Genomic DNA, 18,983 nt, shown 5'->3' with positions numbered 1-18,983 from the left:
GCAATGGCGGCTCCGCAACGTCTACACCGCAAAGCGAAGCCGAGGTCCGTCACCTAGCGGCCTGTTCAGGCACTACAAGAAAAGTGCCGTGAAAAAAGACTCTGGTTCTGCGGCAGACGGGAGCCAATAAGCGCTAAGTTCGCGCTGCTAATTCCTTTTTTCTATTGGTCCTTACAACTGTCAATCAACTATTTGCCTATCTCTTATTGGCTTGCCGTCAATCATTTTACTCAGTCTACCAATCACACGCTCTTTGCCAAGTGCTTTTTTTTTTTTTGGTCCTGACATCATTGAGTCTGACGAATTTAGCCAGTTCCTTTATTCCATTGGCCAGATCAGACTCCTCCTCTCATTTATCCCGTTGGGGGCGGAAGTGAGAGAGGCCTTATTCGTATTGGCTTAGGTTTGCAAGCGGCAGTTGTCTATCAAATCTATCAAGACGCCCTTAGCGCTCAGGAAGTACGGAACCGGAAGGGGTGGGCTTTGCGAAGATGGCGGCGTTGGTGAGTTTGGTGTGGTTTCTTCCTCGCGTAGCTATTGTGGAGTTTTCCTTTCCCTTCAGCGGCTGGAGGCAAACTGTTGGTACCAGGGAAGGGTGGTGATGAAAGTTGCTTCAGGGAGGCGGCCTCCCTAGAGTTACTGTTCCTGCCCAGTAACCCAAGGGGCTGGCTTTAGGGCGAGTCTGTGAACAGGAGTGTGAAGGCCCCGAGTCTGGGGTGTCAGACGGAGAGAGGGCAGTTTCCCAACCTAGACGTTCCGCCTTCTTATAATCCTGAGGAAAGAATGACTTCTTTACTCCTTCTCTCCCTTCTGTAGGAGGTGCTGGAGTCAGACCTGCCAAGTGCCGTGACACTTCTGAAAAATCTCCAGGAGCAAGTGAGTAGTGTCGCCTCTGGAATAAATTAGTCATGGATTGGCTTTGACTTTATGTTCTTCACCTCAAAACTTTGGTGATTGAGATACATGAATGCTCCCAAAAACCATAAGGGTAAAGTGATGTAATGAAAACCTTTCCAGGCCAGAGTTCTAAGTAATTGATTCTGCGCCCAAGGGAATACAAGAAACTCCAAAAAGAAATTATCTGAATAGTTTTCCCTTATTCATATAGCTAAGGAAACCAGTGCTTGGTATGGTAACATGATTTGCCCGTTGGGTGCCCAGGTAGTACACACTTTAATACAGAGGCTTCTTGACTTGACGATGGAGGTTATGGCCTGATAAACCCATTGTAATACGAAAATCTCGTAAGTCAAAATTTTGGCTTGATGCCACTGCCCAGCATCACGAGAGAAAAGGACGGTTTCTACCGAATGCATATTGCTTTTGCACCCTTGTAAAGTGGAAATTAAGACATAAGTCGGGGAGTTATGTAGTTTTATGCATTGTAAGTTCAACCAGTACAAACGAAATTACAGTCCTCCAGTCACTACTGTCCCAGTCCTTTTCTCCTCCCTATGGTTCAGTAAAAGATGGTCTCTTCTTTAAGAAATGGAAAGTTTTTTTGTTTGTTTGTTTGTTTTTTTTTTACTTTTTGAAGAACCATCTCCCCTATACTTTCCCAGAAGTGAGAAGATAGTACTGTACTTTAAACAGTGTTTCAGATGATTTTTAGGTGGCATTGTTTAGTTTTTGCTCTTCACAGTTTGCAGACATGATTTGATACAGTCTAGTCAGTTGTTTCATTTGGGCTAATTTCAGGTGATGGCTATAACTGCACAAGTGCAATCACTGACACAAAAAGTTCAAGCTGGTGCCTATCCTACAGAAAAGGTAAGATGTACTCAAGCAGTAAGCATCCCCTGACTTAACGTTCTCAGTAGTTCTTTTATTGTATGTTTATTGTGTCTTATATATCCTAAGTGCTCGAGCTTCAAACATAAATACGATTCAGTTTCTGTGCTGAAGTCTAGTGGGAAGACAAAGCAAAGCAATAGATGTAAGTACTAATAGTAGCAATCACATTACAGAGTTATGAGGAGTCTCTAGCCAAAGAGAGGGATTAATTAACTGCCAGAAGAGCAGAGGGATTCAGGACAGGCTTCCCAGAGGAGGTGATAGGATTTTGAGGAATAAACAGGAGGGACAGAAAGAAGGAACATGTGCAAATGCACAAAGGCCTGAAAGTATGGTGATATTATGGGAAAGGAGGAAGCCGTTTTTGTGATAGGATGTACTTTCTGTGTTATGTGTGGTGGGGGTAGGAAATAAGACTGAAAAAGTAGTCACTCTGAAGATCATTGTAGGCCAGATGAGGAGTTACTTTCAGATTTCATCTAATCTAAGACAGTTATTAATTGGAACATATCACTTATTGTGTATATTAAGAAAAAATGTGACAGGCTGGGCCTGGTGGCTCATGCCTGTAATTCCCAGCACTTCAGGAGGCTGAGGCTGGAGGATTGCTTGAGCTCAGGATCTCGGGACCAACCTGGATAACACAGGGAGACCCTGTCTCTACAAAAGTTAAAAATTAGCCGGACATGATGGCATGTGCCTGTAGTCCCAGCCACTCGGGATGCTGAGGCAAGAGGATTGCTTGAGTCTGGGAGGTTGAGGCGGCAGTGAGCTGTGGTTGTGCCACTGCATTCAGCCTGGGTGACAGAGCAAGATGCTGTCTCAAAAAAGAAAAAAAAAAAAAATTCCTCATGACATAATACCAAGATGCCAGTGACTGAAACATGCATCCTGATTTCAGAGATGTTAAAATATGAAAACAATGTGCATCTTAAAATTGAAATATGCGCCTGTAATCGCAGCACTTTGGGAGGCCAAAGTGGGAGGATTGCTTGAGCCCATGGGTTTGAGACCAGCCTGGGCAATGTGGTGAGACCTGTCTCTACAAAAAAATAAAAAATTAGCTGGGTGCAGTGGCGTGTGCCCATAGTCCCAGCTACTTGGGAGGCTGAGGTGAATGGATCGCTTGAGCCCAGGAGGGCGAGGCTGCCATCAGCCACGATTGCACCACCGCACTCCAGCCTGGGCAACAGAGTGAGACTGTCTAAACAAACAAACAAAAAAAGGGCCTGGCTAAGAAAAAAAGGTGGCTTACGCCTATAATTCCAGCACTTTGGGAGATTGTGGCGGACAGATCACCTGAGGTCAGGAGTTCGAGACCAGCCTGGCTAACATGGCAAAACCCCATCTTTACTAAAAATACAAAAATTAGCCAGGCATGGGGGCACGTGCCTGTCTGTAATCCCAGTTACTTGGGAGGCTGAGGCAGGAGAATCACTTGAACTCAGGAGGCAGAGGTTGCAGTGAGCCAAGATCACGCCACTGCACTCCAGCCTGGGCGACAGAGCAAGACTCCATCTGAGAAAAAACAAAACAACAATTGAAATATTGTAGTTTTCAAATTAAGGTCTGGTAGAACCTTCTCAGGGATTACTGGTTGGGGACAGTGTAGAACAACAACTCTGGACCTCTCATTCCTGCTTAACTGAAAAACTCTGGTATTATCTGTTTTTATATATTGAGCTTTTGTCCTAAGATATTTAAGCCAAATATTCTATGGGTAAACACAAGTATGAAAATCATTGTAATAAGAATCACTGAAGGAGTTTTAAGCACAGGAGTTACAGCAAATTTGTGCTTACAGAAAGATAACTAAGCATTCAAAATATATTCCCTTCTTGCCTTTATCATTCGCTTATGTTCTTATTGTCCATTTTTATTTAAAAAATTTAAGTCTTTGTGGCCGGGCGCAGTGGCTCAAGCCTGTAATCCCAGCACTTTGGGAGGCCGAGACGGACGGATCATGAGGTCAGGAGATCGAGACCATCCTGGCTAACACAGTGAAACCCCGTCTCTACTAAAAAATACAAAAACCTAGCTGGGCGAGGTGGTGGGCGCCCGTAGTCCCAGCTACTCAGGAGGCTGAGGCAGGAGAATGGCGTAAACCCGGGAGGCGGAGCTTGCAGTGAGCTGAGATCCGGCCACTGCACTCCAGCCTGGGCGACAGAGCGAGACTCCGTCTCAAAAAAAAAAAAAAAAATTTAAGTCTTTGTTTTTCTCTCATATGCTTGTAGCTCAGTTTGAATTTAACAATGCCCAAGCACATCAGAAGAGCCTGCTTCTCAAATTCTTACCTGTTTTTGTCCTGGGTGCCATGCTTTTTTGTTTTGTTTTGTTGAGATGGAGTCTCCCTTTGTCACACAGGCTGGAGTGCAGTGGCATGATCCTGGCTCACTGCAACCTCTGCCTCCTGGGTTCAAGTGATTCTCCTGCCGCAGCCTCCCGAGTAGCTGGGATTATAGGTGCCCGCCACTACTCCCGGCTAATTTTGTGTTTTTAGTAGAGACGAGGTTTTACCACGTTAGCCAGGCTGGTCTCGAAATCCTGACCTCAGGTGATCTATCTGCCTCGGCATCCCAAATTGCTGGGATTGCAGGTGTGAGCCACCACACCTGGCCTTGGGTACCATGCTTTGAACCATTTCAGTGCCTTTTGGAGATGGATGAGTTGCCAGCATCGTTCTTAGATCACTATATATTTGTTTGTTTGTTGAACAAATACATATTAACTTATCTTTTTGACCAAAGAGTTTTACTAGGTGCTTTATAGGTTACAAAGTACTTTCACATTATCTTGTTTGAGCCTCATAATTGTTCTTTGTGGCAGGAAGGAAATATTGTATATATTTTACTGATAAGACTGAGGTTGACCTGGCGCGGTAGGTCACGGCTGTAATCCCAGCGCTTTGGGAGCCCGAGGCGGGTGGATCATGAGGTTAGGAGTTCGAGACCAGCCTGGCCATTCATGGTGAAACCCCGTCTCTACTAAAAATACAAAAAATTAGCCGGACGTGGTGGCAGGCACCTGTAATTCCAGCTACTTATGATGCTGAGGCAGGAGAATCGCTTGAACCTGGGAGGCGGAGGTTGCAATGAGCTGAGACAGTGCCACTGCACTCCAGCTTGGGCAACAGAGTGAGACTTCATCTCAAAAAAAAAAAGAAAAAAAGACTGAAGTGACAAGATTAAGTGACTTACTCAATGTTTGACTACCAAATACCTAATTCAGAACTTAAACTCAGCTTGTGGACTCTAAATCCTTTGCTCTCCTTTTATACCACAGTAGTGTTGATCTCAAGAGCTTAGCATGTTGGCTTAAAGACATCCAGGGATTAGGTGTTGGAGTCAGATTGAGTTTGAATCTTAGCTCTACTTATATTACTGTGTTATCTTGGCCAAAGTATTTAACGTCTCTGAAATAGGTTTTCTTAGGGCTGTGAAGTTTGGAAGATACATAAAAGCCCAAAGAAAAAAATGAAAATCAGTGTAATCACCACTCTGAGATAACCACTGTGGTATATTTTTTTGAGATTTTTAAAATTATGAGAATAATATATGCAACACTTTTTCAGTCTAAAGTACACCATTTCTTCCTTTTCCTCGTCTCACCCTAGGAGTAGCAGTTACTTGTGTGTGGTCTTGTAGACATTTTTCTATGTGTATAAAATGTATTCATCATATCCCCCCCCCCACACACACACACTTTCACAATTGAAGTCATATTATACTTTCTGCAACTTGTGCTGACATGGATTTAATTCGATGTCATTATATATAAATTGTTGTTTTTACCTGTATCATATAATTCCATTGTATGGGGGGAAATTAGTAATTACTTTGATTAAATTAATTTAAAATTTGGCAGTGTGTGGAGACATTTTTGACTGCTGCAGCTTGGAGGGGCCATCCATGGGAAGAGGCCAAGGATGCTGCTGAAAACCTACAATGCCCAGGACAGCCCTCAACAAAAAATGTTCTGGCGTCAAATGTCAATAGCTCTGAGATTGAGAAACCCTTTTATAGTCTTTTTTGGGGGGTAGTTTATCGATTTTCCTCTTCTCATTGTCTTCTATTAATTCTCTGAGCATTGTTTCTCTTGTATTAGCGTAACTTTCTCATTGGCCATCTTAGCCACAGCTACTTCTTGAGACTACTCCAGATATCTAATATGAAGTGATTGGGAAAATCTTGAACTTGGAGAAACATCCTGTTTACCCTAGGCTTTCATCCTAGTTCTTTGGCTAAAACCAAATCTGCATCTTTTTCTCTTTTGTTCAACTCAGGGTCTCAGCTTCTTGGAAGTGAAAGACCAGCTGCTGCTCATGTACCTTATGGATTTGACCCACCTCATTCTGGACAAAGCCTCAGGAGGGTCTCTTCAGGGACATGATGGAGTTTTGAGACTGGTGGAGATTCGCACGGTATGAAGCGTTTGGCGTCTTGGGGTTTTAAGTTTCTAAATCTTGAGCTCCAAGAAAGGTGTTTTTCTGTTCATTTGCTCTACTTTGTACTTATTTTAGGTGCCTTATGTGGTACCTTAATATAGGGACTCTGGTGTGTGCTTCATTTTGGGAAGGAAATGTAATCCCGTTTAACTACCATGTTGTAGGTTTTGGAAAAGCTTCGTCCCTTGGACCAAAAACTGAAGTATCAAATTGACAAACTGGTCAAGACTGCAGTGACCGGAAGCCTTAGTAAGTGAGGAGACCACCATGAAGTTGTGGGGACCATAAGAAAGTTACAAATTTTGTAAAATTCCTTGGGTTATTTATTTCAGGTGAGAATGACCCACTTCGTTTTAAGCCTCATCCCAGCAATATGATGAGCAAGGTAAGGGGTTGTATTATTCTCCTGATTTTTTTCTGAGATATCTATACCTAGGTGAGCCTCGTGGTGATCCTGGATCCCCTGGGATTCTCTTAGGACTTGACTTTCCAACTTGTGTGTTAGAATGCTGAGTATGAGATTTCCTTTTCTCCCTTTTTATATTCCCACCTCCCCAGGGTACTCCAGCTTTGGGTTTTCTTCTCACTTATGAATGTTTCCTAAGTTTGCAGACATTATTTCTTTTGTAGTTGAGCTCTGAGGATGAGGAGGAAGATGAAGTAGAAGATGGCCAGTCTGAGGCTTCAGGGAAGAAATCTGTGAAAGGAGTGTCTAAGAAATATGTTCCTCCACGCTTGGTTCCAGTACATTATGGTATGAACTTTGGCTGCTGCCTCCTCAGTATGAATTGTTTCTCTTCTTTTCTCTGTTCTTGGATAACCCCTGCTTATTTTCATCATGTAGATGAAACAGAAGCTGAGCGGGAGAAGAAGCGTCTAGAACGAGCCAAGAGACGGGCATTGAGTAGCTCTGTCATTCGTGAACTTAAGGAGCAGTACTCAGATGCTCCAGAGGAAATCCGTGATGCTCGGCATCCCCATGTTACTCGCCAGAGTCAGGAGGACCAACACAGGTCTGAGCCCTTGCATTAGAAATTGTTCCTACACTCTAGAGTCCTGTCCTCATGCTTTAGACTAACGTGACTAAGTTTGGTACCAAGAGAATTGATGTTATATAGAAAATGGAGTGAAAAATTTGGGATGATAGTTTCTAAGAATCAGGAGTTTGGAGTACAGGATAGGAACTAGGAAAATTTTTACCCCAACTGTTCAAAGCAAAAGCAGTACATTGCAATTCGACATGAGATTCGAGGGGAAAAAAAAGCAGTATAGAGAGGAATATATGCAGTTCCACATAGTACAACTTTAAAATTCTGTGTTTCAGTCACAGCTCTCACTTTTGTGCAGAAGGCAATAAAGGTAGGTTTTTTTTGTTTTTTTTGAGGCGGAGTCTCGCTCTGTCGCCCAGGCTGGAGTGCAGTGGCCGGATCTCAGCTCACTGCAAGCTCCGCCTCCCGGGTTCACGCCATTCTCCTGCCTCAGCCTCCCGAGTAGCTGGGACTACAGGCACCCGCCACCTCGCCCGGCTAGTTTTTTGTATTTTTGGTAGAGATGGGGTTTCACCATGTTAGCCAGGATGGTCTCGATCTCCTGACCTCGTGATCCGCCCGTCTCGGCCTCCCAAAGTGCTGGGATTACAGGCTTGAGCCACCGCGCCTGGCAAAAGGTGGGTTTTTATAGTGACATTATGAGTGCTAGATAAGTTCAGGGAAGGAAAGTAGAAAAGCAGTGTAATTGAATACAGGCTCATCAACTTTGCTCAGGTGCAGTCTTTACAGTTGATGGATTTGCATGAATGGACACATTTAGGGAAACCCATTTATAGAGCTGAAGTTTTTTTTTTTTTTTTTTTTTTTTTTTTTTGAGACAGAGTCTTGCTCTGTCGCCCAGGCTGGAGTGCAGTGGCCGGATCTCAGCTCACTGCAATCTCCGCCTCCCGGGTTTAAGCCATTCTCCTGCCTCAGCCTCCCGAGTAGCTGGGGCTACAGGCACCCGCCACCTCGCCCGGCTAGTTTTTTGTATTTTTTAGTAGAGACAAGGTTTCACCATGTTAGCCAGGAGGGTCTCAATCTCCTGACCTCGTGATCCGCCTGTCTCGGCCTCCCAAAGTGCTGGGATTACAGGCTTGAGCCACCGCGCCCGGCCGAGCTGAAATTAAAAAAATGTTGGTATAATATTTTAAATAGCATTATGAATAGGCTATGGATTCATATCTAGCATGAGGGAAGTTCTAGCACAGAGCACGTTTCATTGAGGAAGCTCAGTATTGAACATTCAGTATGTCCTTACTAAGTCAATATGTTGATCTGCTGTGAAACTTCTTGAGAACTCCCTGAACAAGGGATGAGTAAATACTTGGGCCAGGTTCTGGGCTGGAGCTTTCCATCTCCATGGTCTGAGCCTGCTGGAAACTGGCTTTCTCTGGCAGGATTAACTATGAGGAGAGCATGATGGTGCGTTTGAGCGTCAGTAAGCGAGAGAAAGGACGACGAAAACGAGCAGATGTCATGAGCTCACAACTTCATTCCCTTACGCACTTCAGTGACATCAGTGCTTTGACAGGGGGAACTTCTCATCTTGATGAGGTGAGGTTGAGATATGGTTGTAGTAGGATGTGACTTTCTTACTTTCAGCCAAGTGTATGTGGGGCTTATTACCATGAGAAACTGGGGAAGGGATGCTGGCTCTCAAAAGCACAGTGCCATTCCTTCACTTCTCCATCTGTCTCCAGGATCAGAATCCTATTAAGAAGCGGAAGAAGATACCTAAGAAAGGTCGGAAGAAAAAAGGTCAGTGAACTGCTAGGACTTAGGTGATCAGGTGCAAGGTGGGGACTACAAATTGAGACTCTCTGGATTTGCCATTCTGGGTCTCACCAACCCTTGTAGTATCTCTTCTGTACTGGGCAATAATCTTCTTAGGTGGGCTTTTATTTTTTCTTTCCTAAGCTGGAAATCAGCATCATTCACAAAATGAATTTCTGGATTCCACCTCTAAGGTCCCACAGCTCCTGTTCAGACTTCCCTAAATAGAACCATTATCCCATTTCAATTTTATTCCTACTTCTCATCTTTTGCCCTGGGAAGATACTCAGAGTACTGCCTAGGAGACCCCATCCCTGTGAGCCCTTCTCTCTAGATGTCCTCTTTTCTTGTCCCTTTAGCTTTTCTAACTGTCCTTTGCCTCATTCTTGGTTTCCCTTCCTTTCAGGTTTTCGGAGGCGGCGGTGATTATGGGTGTACATATTTGTATATTTTTTGTCATCCTGAGATGCTTCTAATTCATTTGTATATGGGTTGTTTTCCGTGGAATTCATTAATTGTTTGCTTTGGACATGTGGAAAGAACCTTACTAATAAAATTGATTTTACTTATGAATTAAAGCCCCTTTTTTCACATGTGTTGTATGACTGGACTCGTTGGGTTTGGGATATTTTTGATGAGTGGTTGGTGAAAAGGGAAAGATTTTTTGGAAGTGTGAAACATTTGTATTGTTTTCTTTGATAGTATATTTTTCCCAGAAACCAAAAATTGGAAAATATTGATAGACGAGGGTGGTATAATAACTCTTCCAACCCATGTTGCCTCAACTTCCTGTATGATTTGTTACAATACAGATTGAGATATTAATACATGAGTTTTAGGTTTTATTGGTGTTATCTGGGCTGGCCACCAGGTGGCATAAGTGGTTCAAGAAACTTGTGGAGCTTGGCTGTAATCAAAAGCAAGATAGAACCTTTCCACATCAGCAAGATTATTCTTGTCTCCACTTCCCTGAAGGTTTTTCATTTCTTTCTGAAATAGCATGAACATAAGGCTGATCTTTGGTCAGTTACTGAGAGAGTTTGTAGAAAATAGTAGAGTGAGTAAGAAGGCTAGAGTGGGCCGGGCGCGGTGGCTCAAGCCTGTAATCCCAGCACTTTGGGAGGCCGAGACGGGCGGATCACAAGGTCAGGAGATCGAGACCATCCTGGCGAACACGGTGAAACCCCGTCTCTACTAAAAAATATAAAAAACTAGCCGGGCGAGGTGGTGGGCGCTTGTAGTCCCAGCTACTTGGGAGGCTGAGGCAGGAGAATGGCGTAAACCTGGGAGGCGGAGCTTTAATGAGCTGAGATCCGGCCACTGCACTCCAGCCGGGGCGACAGAGCGAGACTCCGTCTCAAAAAAAAAAAAAAAGAAGGCTAGAGTGAAGAGTGAAGAGTCAGTATAGTCGTGTTATTCAGTCTCTTACCCCTGCCTTCAACTGAGGGTTGTTTTACCAGAGTCAGTAAAGGCCAACCCTTCTATAAAGAGCTGGCGAAAAAAAAAAAAAAATTGCCAGCAGACAAGCAGAATACCTAGCTTAACAGCCAAGCAAATGAAAATCCCACAGAAATAATTAACCAAACTCAATCCAGGAGACTGGTGGGAGTTACACATCTGAGATCTTGTATTCTAACGAGAGAATAACCTCTGTTGGTGAGATATCCCACAGGCCTTGGATAATACAGAAAGTGAAAAAAGGGATAAAAAAAGATAGAAGTTGGGTCTGTAGAATTAATTCATTGGAGTTTTTAAAAAAGGCTTTGGGTCTCATGAACATTTGATTTTAGTGTCTAGTATTGCTGGATTATATCGATAGACAAATTAATTTGGGTTATTGTATGACTAAAACCTTGTCGATGCTGAATTTATGAATTTGGATTTATACTATTCTGCCTGATTGGGGCAGGGGTCTACTTTCAGTCGTCTGCTGCCTGGTAGAAAGTAGTTAAGAGACTGGACCTATGACTGTCTTCTGCTAATTCTGTGATCTCAGGTGAATCACTTAATATCCCTGGCCTTTAATTTTCTTCAGCTAAGAAATTAATGTATTAGACTTCATCTCTGAGATTCCCTTCAAGTCAAAGAGCCTACAGCTTTTGTGGATGACACCAAGATGGGCTTATGTCTGGGACTGCTCACTTTTAGTCCCTGATAGATCTGAGGGAGTCTGACATGCCCTGGGCTCTCATACTTCTGTTTCCTCGAGGGAATCTAAACAAAGCCACAAGAACAGATTTGGAGACTTTTTTTCCTTTACGACTGAACTAACTAGATGAGTGATTCTGTTCAAAAATACTTTAGTTAAAACCACTTCATTTGCTTGTTAGGACGACTGTATTTGTTTCTAATTTATTAAGATTTGTGGATTATGGGAACTGTCAGGGGAAGGGAAGCACTGTTTTTTAAAAAAGCAAAACAGATACTACCTTCTGGCCAGGTGTGGTGGCTCATATCTATAATCCCGGCAGTTTGGGAGGCTGGGGCAGGAGGATTGTTTGAGGCCAGGAGTTCAAGACCAGCGTGTTTAACACAACAAGACCCTGTCTGTAAAACAAATAAAAAATAAAAAAATTAGCCAGATGTGGTGTGTGCCTATAGTCTCAGCTGCTTGGGAGGCTGAGGCAGGGGTATTGCCTAAGCCCTGGAGTTTGAGCTTGCTGTGAGCTATGATCTCGCCACTGTATTCCAGACTGAATGACAGCAAGACCCCTGTAAAAAAACAAAAAACAAAAAAAAAATGTATTATATGCTTAGCTAAGTGCTTTATGCTTAATCCTTACAATTTTTTTTTTTTTTTTGAGACAGAGTCTCGCTCTGTTGCCCAGGCAGGAGTGCAGTGGCGCAATCTCCACTCACTGCAACCTCTGCCTCCTGGGTTCAAGCGATTCTCCTATCTCAGCCTCACGAGTATCTGGGACTGCAGCTGCGTGCCACCACGCCCAGCTAATTTTTTGTATTTTTAGTAGAAACGGGGTTTCACTGTGTTAGCCGGGAAAGTCTCAACCTCCTGACCTCGTGATCCACCCATCTCGGCCTCCCAAAGTGCTGGGATTACAGATGTGAGCCACTGCGCCTAGTAATCCTTATAAAATGTATGACATCTCCATTTTACTAGTGAGGAAGCTGAGACACTTAGGGCAAACAATTTTTCCTAAGTTGTAGAACCAGTGCTTGGAGAACACTGAGGATGGAGGACTTCAAGTGTCCTGTGGTTCATGAAAATCTTCAGGGTTAAAAAATCTTTTTATTTGTAGATGGTTTATAATCTAGCTCCCCCACCCTACTGTTGCATTTCTGTTAGAGGCCTCGTCTTCAAGGAAACCCCAAGTTCCACAATTTTGGTCTCTTTGTGGTATACCAGTGAACACAGCAGACAAAATCCCTGCCTTTGTGGACCTCATATTAATTCAATCAAGTCTTTAATCCCAGGACGTTTTGTTTTCCCTGGCTTTTAGGCATTATTTTACCAGAAATAAGTTTCTGGTAAAAAGTTGAACTATTTCTGAGAATATTTGTGCCAGAGTCATCAAACACTGTTTAGAGTGTATTGTTTGATAGAGTTATTACATGGATTCTCAATATGTAAAACAGGGGTAAGTGCGGTTACTTTGATTGAAGTGGGGATGAGGAGTCCTAAAGTTCCGTGTTCTTATGACCCCCTTTCTCCAAGATTCCTGGGGAGCCCCCAAGGAACCTTTCGAATACCTTAGTATATAGTTTGAGAACAACTGTTAGGGTAGTAGAACAAGGGAACTAAGAATTAAAATTTTAGGATTTCGTTATGGCTGTTCTGTTCACTTTTTTCTTTCCCTTATTCCTACTCATAGATCAGTTCTCTGATTATTCAGACCATATGAATATCAGATTTTCTCAGTGTATTGCTAACAACAGATCATTTCTGGTGTTCACTAAGTAATAGCTGTCATTAATGCACACATGAGCACCTTACCTGTTTGTTTTATCGTGATTGTTTTATCATGTGATAGCTTTGTTCTATACAAGTAGTTTATATCTCCGCCTTATTCTTTTCATCTTAGGGGACAGGGAAGAGAGTTTGACCAAGGCCTGCCTTTGCCTTAAAAGCATTGTTTTGTTAGGATTTTATGAAGATTTGGGGAAATGTCTGTTGGGAATTCACAACAGTCTTCATAGATAACCTTATTAGGAAAAATGTGTTTTGTTTGTGGGGGAGAGTATTAGTGCATCAATTGTCAGCACCATGGAGAGTTCAAACTCTCCTCATTCCTTTAGTTGGTGAATAGGACGTAGCTAAACCATAGAACTGCGTGGTATAGACGTGCCCTTTTTCAGAGCCCAGTTTGTCCAATCTCCACGTTCTGACTGGTACAGATTGGGTGAAAATCAAACACCTCTGAGTGTCCCCCATCCTCCCTGGAATCGTTTTTAAGTCTATAAATCCCAGATTCATGCCAAAGATTTGACTAATTTGATGGAGGTATGTGAGTGGAATCCTGCCTCCTGCTCCATTGGTAACATCATTTATATTGTGATACATGAAATTTTTACCAGCCCTTAAGAAAAACTCTTTCCTATTCATCTTTGCTTAAAGAACCTTGAGGGAACTTAAAGTTGCTTTTTCATTCCTTGGGCCTCGTTTTCTGCCTCTGCATGAGGAAAGGCATCAATGCTCTGGCTCTCTGCCCAGTCTTGCTTTTGTGTTTCTTTGATCTCATTGTTCAGAGGGTCTCAGAGAAGCCCCAAGAGCTATGCCTTTGCATGTTTAAGCTATTGATGCTTTTGAAATAACAGAGCATCGCTGTGTAAGAAGTGTATTAAAGGTCTATCTTGAACAAATTTGGGTCAATAGGTGGCAGTAGTCACCGAGTGTTGAGGCCCTGACACCCCCTAAACAGAAACGCATTTGATGGCCATTACATTTAAGGAAGGATGTGAGAAAGGAGGTCACATTGAGATTAAAATGGGGGAGAAAAGCAATCCTTTTTGGTGGAATCCAGGAAATGCTGAAATGTGCTGGATTACATCTGTGGGATGTTGTGTGGGGTATGAGGAAGATTGCTGTCAGCTAATGAAGGGCACTGGTTGGAAAGAGCACAGCCTCAGGATTGGGGGAGCAGATTCATTCATCTAAGATGTAGGAGCTAAGGCCTCTTCCAGCTAGAGTAAGCCTGTGTTAAATGAGGACCAGCACTGAAAGGATAGAGTGGGGTTGGAGTGAGTAGAGATACAAGTGGAGGAAGGAGGGACATATCTGTGTGAAGGGACCATGGAAAGGGTGGGCTGTGAAGGGGAGGACTGCGGTTAGAGGGGGAGGGGCTGCTGCAATACTTGAGCCTATCTAATAGGGGAGGGGAGGGGGAGATATTGGTCTGTGCTGCAGCTGCATTGCTTCCCCTCCCCCACACTTCTCAAGGAGCCAGAGCAGTGCTGGCAAATCTGTCTTCGTGTATTTATTATTATTAAAAATGTGACAGATCCTTCCTCCCTGGAAGCACAACAAATACTGCTGATCACATTTCTCTCTCCCCTCCCTCTGCAGAGCTTTTGCATTCTCTCTTTCATTCCGCCCTGTCCTCCCCGACTTGGTCTGTTTGGTGGGGGGGAGCCTTTCCCTTCTTTCCTTCTTAGAGCTTGGTGGCTCCCTGGGGGTTTCTAATGGTGGTTGGGAGTTTTGAGGCAGTGCTGGGAGGAAGCAGCCGAGTGAGGGGCATTCATGGCCCCAGGGAGGTAGCTGTATTCTCTCATATCCAGTGGGGAAAGGAAATCACTTGGAAATAAAGATAAAAACTCTTTCTCCAGGTAATGAAATAAGCAGGTGCTCACATTCCTTTCAGTACCTGGTGTTCCTCCCTCTTCATATTCTTGTCTTTTTTACTGCCTGAATTCTGAAGGGAAACCCCCTTGTAATGGAAAAAGCCGGGAGTTCTCTGTCTTCCCTCCCTTACCTTAAGTCCCTCTCTTCCCAGGAGAGCCATATACAATTTATTCTTCTAGCCTGCATGTTGTGTAACCAAGAGGTTTGAAGGGCAAAAGCCATGGCTTCTTCCTCCCAACCTGCACCCCAGACTCCCATGCCCAGGCGAGGACCTCTTTTGTTGCAGCCTGTAGCCCTTCACCATACCCATAGGTGGTGCTGCTGTTGCTCTGCAGGCAGGGCCCTCCCCACCAACATCATTCCTCCCCACCCAGTCGCCCTCCCCCTTTCCCCAGCCCTCTACTGCCTGATTGTTATTCCACCAACGTCTCCTCTACTGTTCCCTTCCTCAAATTAATTTTGTGGTGCTCTTTTTTCCGCAGTGCCATCTTCTTCCCCTCCCCCAGCTCCAGCTCTCTTGCTTTCTGTCTCTCTCTTTCTCTCTGTCTGTCTGCAGGATCTCCGTCTCACTTCCTTATCTGAAATCTACACTCTTCCTTACTCCCTTTCTTTTTCATTATCTGTTCTATCCTTGACATCTTACAGATTACTCTCCCAATGAAAGGGGGCTGTAGATGAGAGTGGCTTAGAAGAGAATAGGGTGAGGAGAACCGAGGGGTCAGTACTGAAGAGTAGGTGGGGAGAATGATGAGGCTTTGTAGGGGAAACATGATGGGAGAGAAAAAATATCCTTTGCTGTCCGCATCTATTCAGTTCCTGGATTTGGATAATGAGAGTTCACTTGGCAAGGGATCGATCCTGTGTTACCTGAATCTACAGATTTGGGTTCTACATGCTGAGAAAATGGGAGCTAGGGAATAGCAGTAATTCAGATAATAGTGGCTTCATCCAGAAACTTTTGGATTAGATTGCTAAGGATACTTCTACTTTCGTTATCCTATGTTTTGAAGACTGGAGGAGATGTCCTGTTACTGATCTTTTGTGTCCTTAGAAGGTTCTTGCCAGGACAGCTGTGACACTTATGTGATGGGCATCCTGGCTCTCTGGTCACTGCTGAGCACAATTCTGGCTGCAGGACCTTGGCACACTCTTGTAGTCTGCTTCCTCTTTTTGTCATTCCGTGTCATTCTTTTATCACAGCTGAATTTACATGGTTGCCCCATTTAGCCCACAGTGACCTGTATTGTTTAGCCTTTCCAGAATACACCCACACTCTTTAGACTGTTACGTCAGCTCTTGCATCATCTCACTTCTTAACTTTATTTTGGAGACCTTTCATTGTGAGACCAGTACCCCACAACCACCTAATTCAGCAGTGTTTTTTATTGTAAAGTTACCCAATTTCTAGGATGGCTAATTTTTCTCTTATTGGATTATTCTTTATGAATTAATAGCATCCTAGTTACTCCCTGGATGGTAGTGCTGAGTCTGACTTCTGTATATCCTAGGAATAGGCCAAAATATGGACCTCTTGATTCCCTGGTGGGAGGAGATAGATCTTCCTTAGCTTAAGTGGCAGTCCTAGAATGGCTGGCTTCCATTTCCTCAGCATGTGTGGGTCAAGACTGAATCCTGGACTATGGGGAGAGGCAGAGTTTGCCAGAGCCAAGTGAAAAGCAGGGACTAGAACACCAATCCCTCACCTTACTGTCTGAGCCTTGGAAGTGCCTGTGGAGCCCTGTCTTCTTGCCTGCCTCTCCTGCCTTCCTAAGGTGCATACATGTGTTGGTGGAGGCAGAGGCCAGTGGCCTCTTCATTTCCTCGGCAGATTTTCCTGTTTCCTTTCTTAGAGATCTTTCTTGCTGTATTCAGGGGACTGTAGTTAGGATCATGGTTTCATGTAATGTAGACAGTGATCTCTGTTTAGGTCCCTCTTTTAAAAAGCAAGGCCCAATAAATATTTGTTGAAGTGAATGGTAGAGACTTTTCTGCTTTAGCATCCTTTGGGAGAGCAGTAAATTGAGTTTTAACTATTTTTTTTCTAGGTACTTACATTGCTGTAGCTAAAATTGTTTGATTTTTGTTTTCTTTTGCTTATAGGCCCTATGGGGGAAATGATTTATCTAAGACTATTCAAATAAATCATTAGCAGAGCTGGTATTAGAATCTGTTTTCTCTGACATCCAGGTCTGACATTCCATTTACTACCCCTTAGAAACCAATGTCCCCAATTCATCCCCAGAGCCACTGGCAGCCTTGAAGGCAGCAACGTGGCCAGGTTTTATGTGAAAAGCTGGCTTTGGTTGGCCTGATGCTGAGACAGCATCAGCAGCAAGACAGTCAGGGTGTGTAGGCTTGGCTGGCTGGTTGAGGAATCTAGCTCACTGGGATGGGATTAGCATTTCCGCAGGCCTTGCATAGGCTAGCCTACTACAGGGGCCTCCAGAGTACCAAGGCAGGGAATACATTCCCATTCCAGATTTAATTTGACCTTACTGCTGGCTAGCATACTCCTTCTGCTAAATACCTTGAGGCTGGGTGGCACGTGGTGGTGGATGCTGGAACTCTGGATGCTCCATTCTCTCTGTGCTGATCATTTGCAGCAAGCTCTTCAGTCCCAGGATCACTTAAATAACAAAAGGCTCTATGGACCACCCCCTTCCACTAATGCTGGTAACTCTAAATCTTACAGCATTTCTTTCTAGTGTAAAACTACCCTTGTAGCTATATTAATACATTTCCTTATAATTTTTATTGTTAGTTAAAGCTTAGAATAGAAAATAGGCTTAGAAAGCATTTGTATGTGCCACTTTGACTGAGCCTATGGTACCTTACCCTGAAACTGCTTTGTTTCATTTCCCAGCCTTGGGTTTAGCCCCACGGGTGGGCTCTGGAGAACAGAAAGCCCCTGAGTTTCTACTTCCTCTCTCCCAATTTTGATTTACTAACTGCTGACTCTTACAGGAAGCCCTAGGTGGTAAAGAGATCAAATCAAAATTCCTAGCCAGGAAAACCTTGTCTCTTAGTTACAATGACCCTTCTCTGTACTGCATTCAGCTCTGTGGCAGTTAACACCAGAAAACCTTCATCTGGCTTCACACCCTCCTTCTTAGTTTCCTTCAGTCGAGTCTTACGTAATCTGTCACTGATGGCAGACTTCCTTCTTACCCTCCTTAGGTAGTACCCCTGAGGCTTCAAGCCATAAAGCTTCCTAGGTGCTTCCCACCAAAGGGGTGCTTTCTGAAACCAAATCTTTTGTCTCTTTCTCAGCCCTCATATCCTACATCCCCTACTGGACACATTTCCCCTGAGAGTATCAGGGGACACTCCTAGAGAGCCACTAGGTACTGCTCCAAATCCCATTCCTCACCCATCTCCCTGCTGGAGCTCCTGGAATTGGATTTTGCAGTTTCCTGTCATTCTAGCCTCCTTCTGTGTTCATTTGGAAGATTTTCTCCATTGCTTTTGATAAATTCCTGGTTTGGTAGAAATATCCAGTTTTTAGGAAGATCCTGTGGAATGGGTTCCCTGTCTCCAGCAGCTTGATTGCCCCTCAGAAAGATCTGCTCCTGCATTCTGCCTGCAGTGCTGCCATTGCCCTCTGCCTGGCCTAGGCTATGTGGGATCAGTATGTGGAGTCCTCTGCATAGACATTTCCATCCCTCTTTATCCATCTTGGCAAACAAAGCATCACAGTGCCCCTAACTTCCTCCTCTTCCTTCTCCTCCATCATTTATTTCTTCTTTGCTTTCCTCACTTCTCCCTTTCTCTCATGGATACCCTTCCTTTAAATCTCCTTCTTGTTCGTTTGCTCCCTGTTGCCCATCCATGCCCACTACCCCCATCTTTCATTTTGAATAGCTATCTTCCTCATCGCTTGCTCCTGCTGAGCAGACAGCATGCTGTGGGAAGAATGGCAGCAGAGTAGGTCCCTGGTTGCCAAAGTAAGCTATCCTTTTTTCTCCAGAAGATCAGTCCTATGTTTTCCCATCTTGTCCTCAGTGATCCTTAGGAGCCAGGGAACCCCAAGATGCTGACTCTTGGAATGAACAAACTCTCTTGGCTTCTTCCAGTGTTGAAGAGGAGAGGAATTATTCGGTTCAGATGCCCCATTCTTTGGCTCCTGAGTGTGGGTATGTCCATG

At 44.0% G+C, this 18,983-nt stretch overlaps 1 protein-coding gene and 2 long non-coding RNA genes across 4 annotated transcripts in view; all 3 read left to right on the top strand.

Annotated features, from left to right (window-relative positions):
* Positions 1-405: 405 nt before the first annotated feature.
* On the top strand, positions 406-9,630 carry NGDN (neuroguidin). Of its 2 annotated transcripts, XM_033188536.1 has the most exons (11): positions 406-503; positions 817-876; positions 1,699-1,770; positions 6,077-6,214; positions 6,403-6,487; positions 6,571-6,623; positions 6,869-6,992; positions 7,083-7,251; positions 8,667-8,823; positions 8,970-9,027; positions 9,449-9,630. In XM_033188536.1, exons 1-11 carry the CDS (start codon positions 492-494, stop codon positions 9,466-9,468), a joined length of 948 nt encoding a protein of 315 aa, XP_033044427.1. In that variant the 5' UTR covers positions 406-491; the 3' UTR covers positions 9,469-9,630. The 2 variants fall into 2 exon arrangements, with proteins under 2 accessions (XP_033044427.1, XP_033044428.1); XM_033188537.1 differs by lacking the exon at positions 1,699-1,770 and having other exon boundaries at positions 408-503.
* Positions 7,258-8,070, top strand: LOC117069959. The gene is made up of 2 exons (XR_004431736.1): positions 7,258-7,597; positions 7,905-8,070. It is a non-coding gene; the product is annotated as an uncharacterized LOC117069959 (long non-coding RNA).
* An 8,024-nt stretch (positions 9,631-17,654) lies between the features above and the next one.
* Positions 17,655-18,983, top strand: part of LOC117069956 — a 48,827-nt gene continuing 47,498 nt past the window's right edge. The window contains exon 1 of the long non-coding RNA XR_004431734.1: positions 17,655-18,972. This is a non-coding gene — a long non-coding RNA (uncharacterized LOC117069956). The remainder of the gene's footprint in view (positions 18,973-18,983) is intronic.

Source organism: Trachypithecus francoisi, unplaced genomic scaffold (genome assembly GCF_009764315.1).
Source record: "Trachypithecus francoisi isolate TF-2019V2 unplaced genomic scaffold, Tfra_2.0 Lachesis_group3, whole genome shotgun sequence".
NCBI classification, from domain to species: Eukaryota; Metazoa; Chordata; class Mammalia; order Primates; family Cercopithecidae; genus Trachypithecus; species Trachypithecus francoisi.
This window is presented reverse-complemented; position numbering and strand designations above follow the sequence as displayed.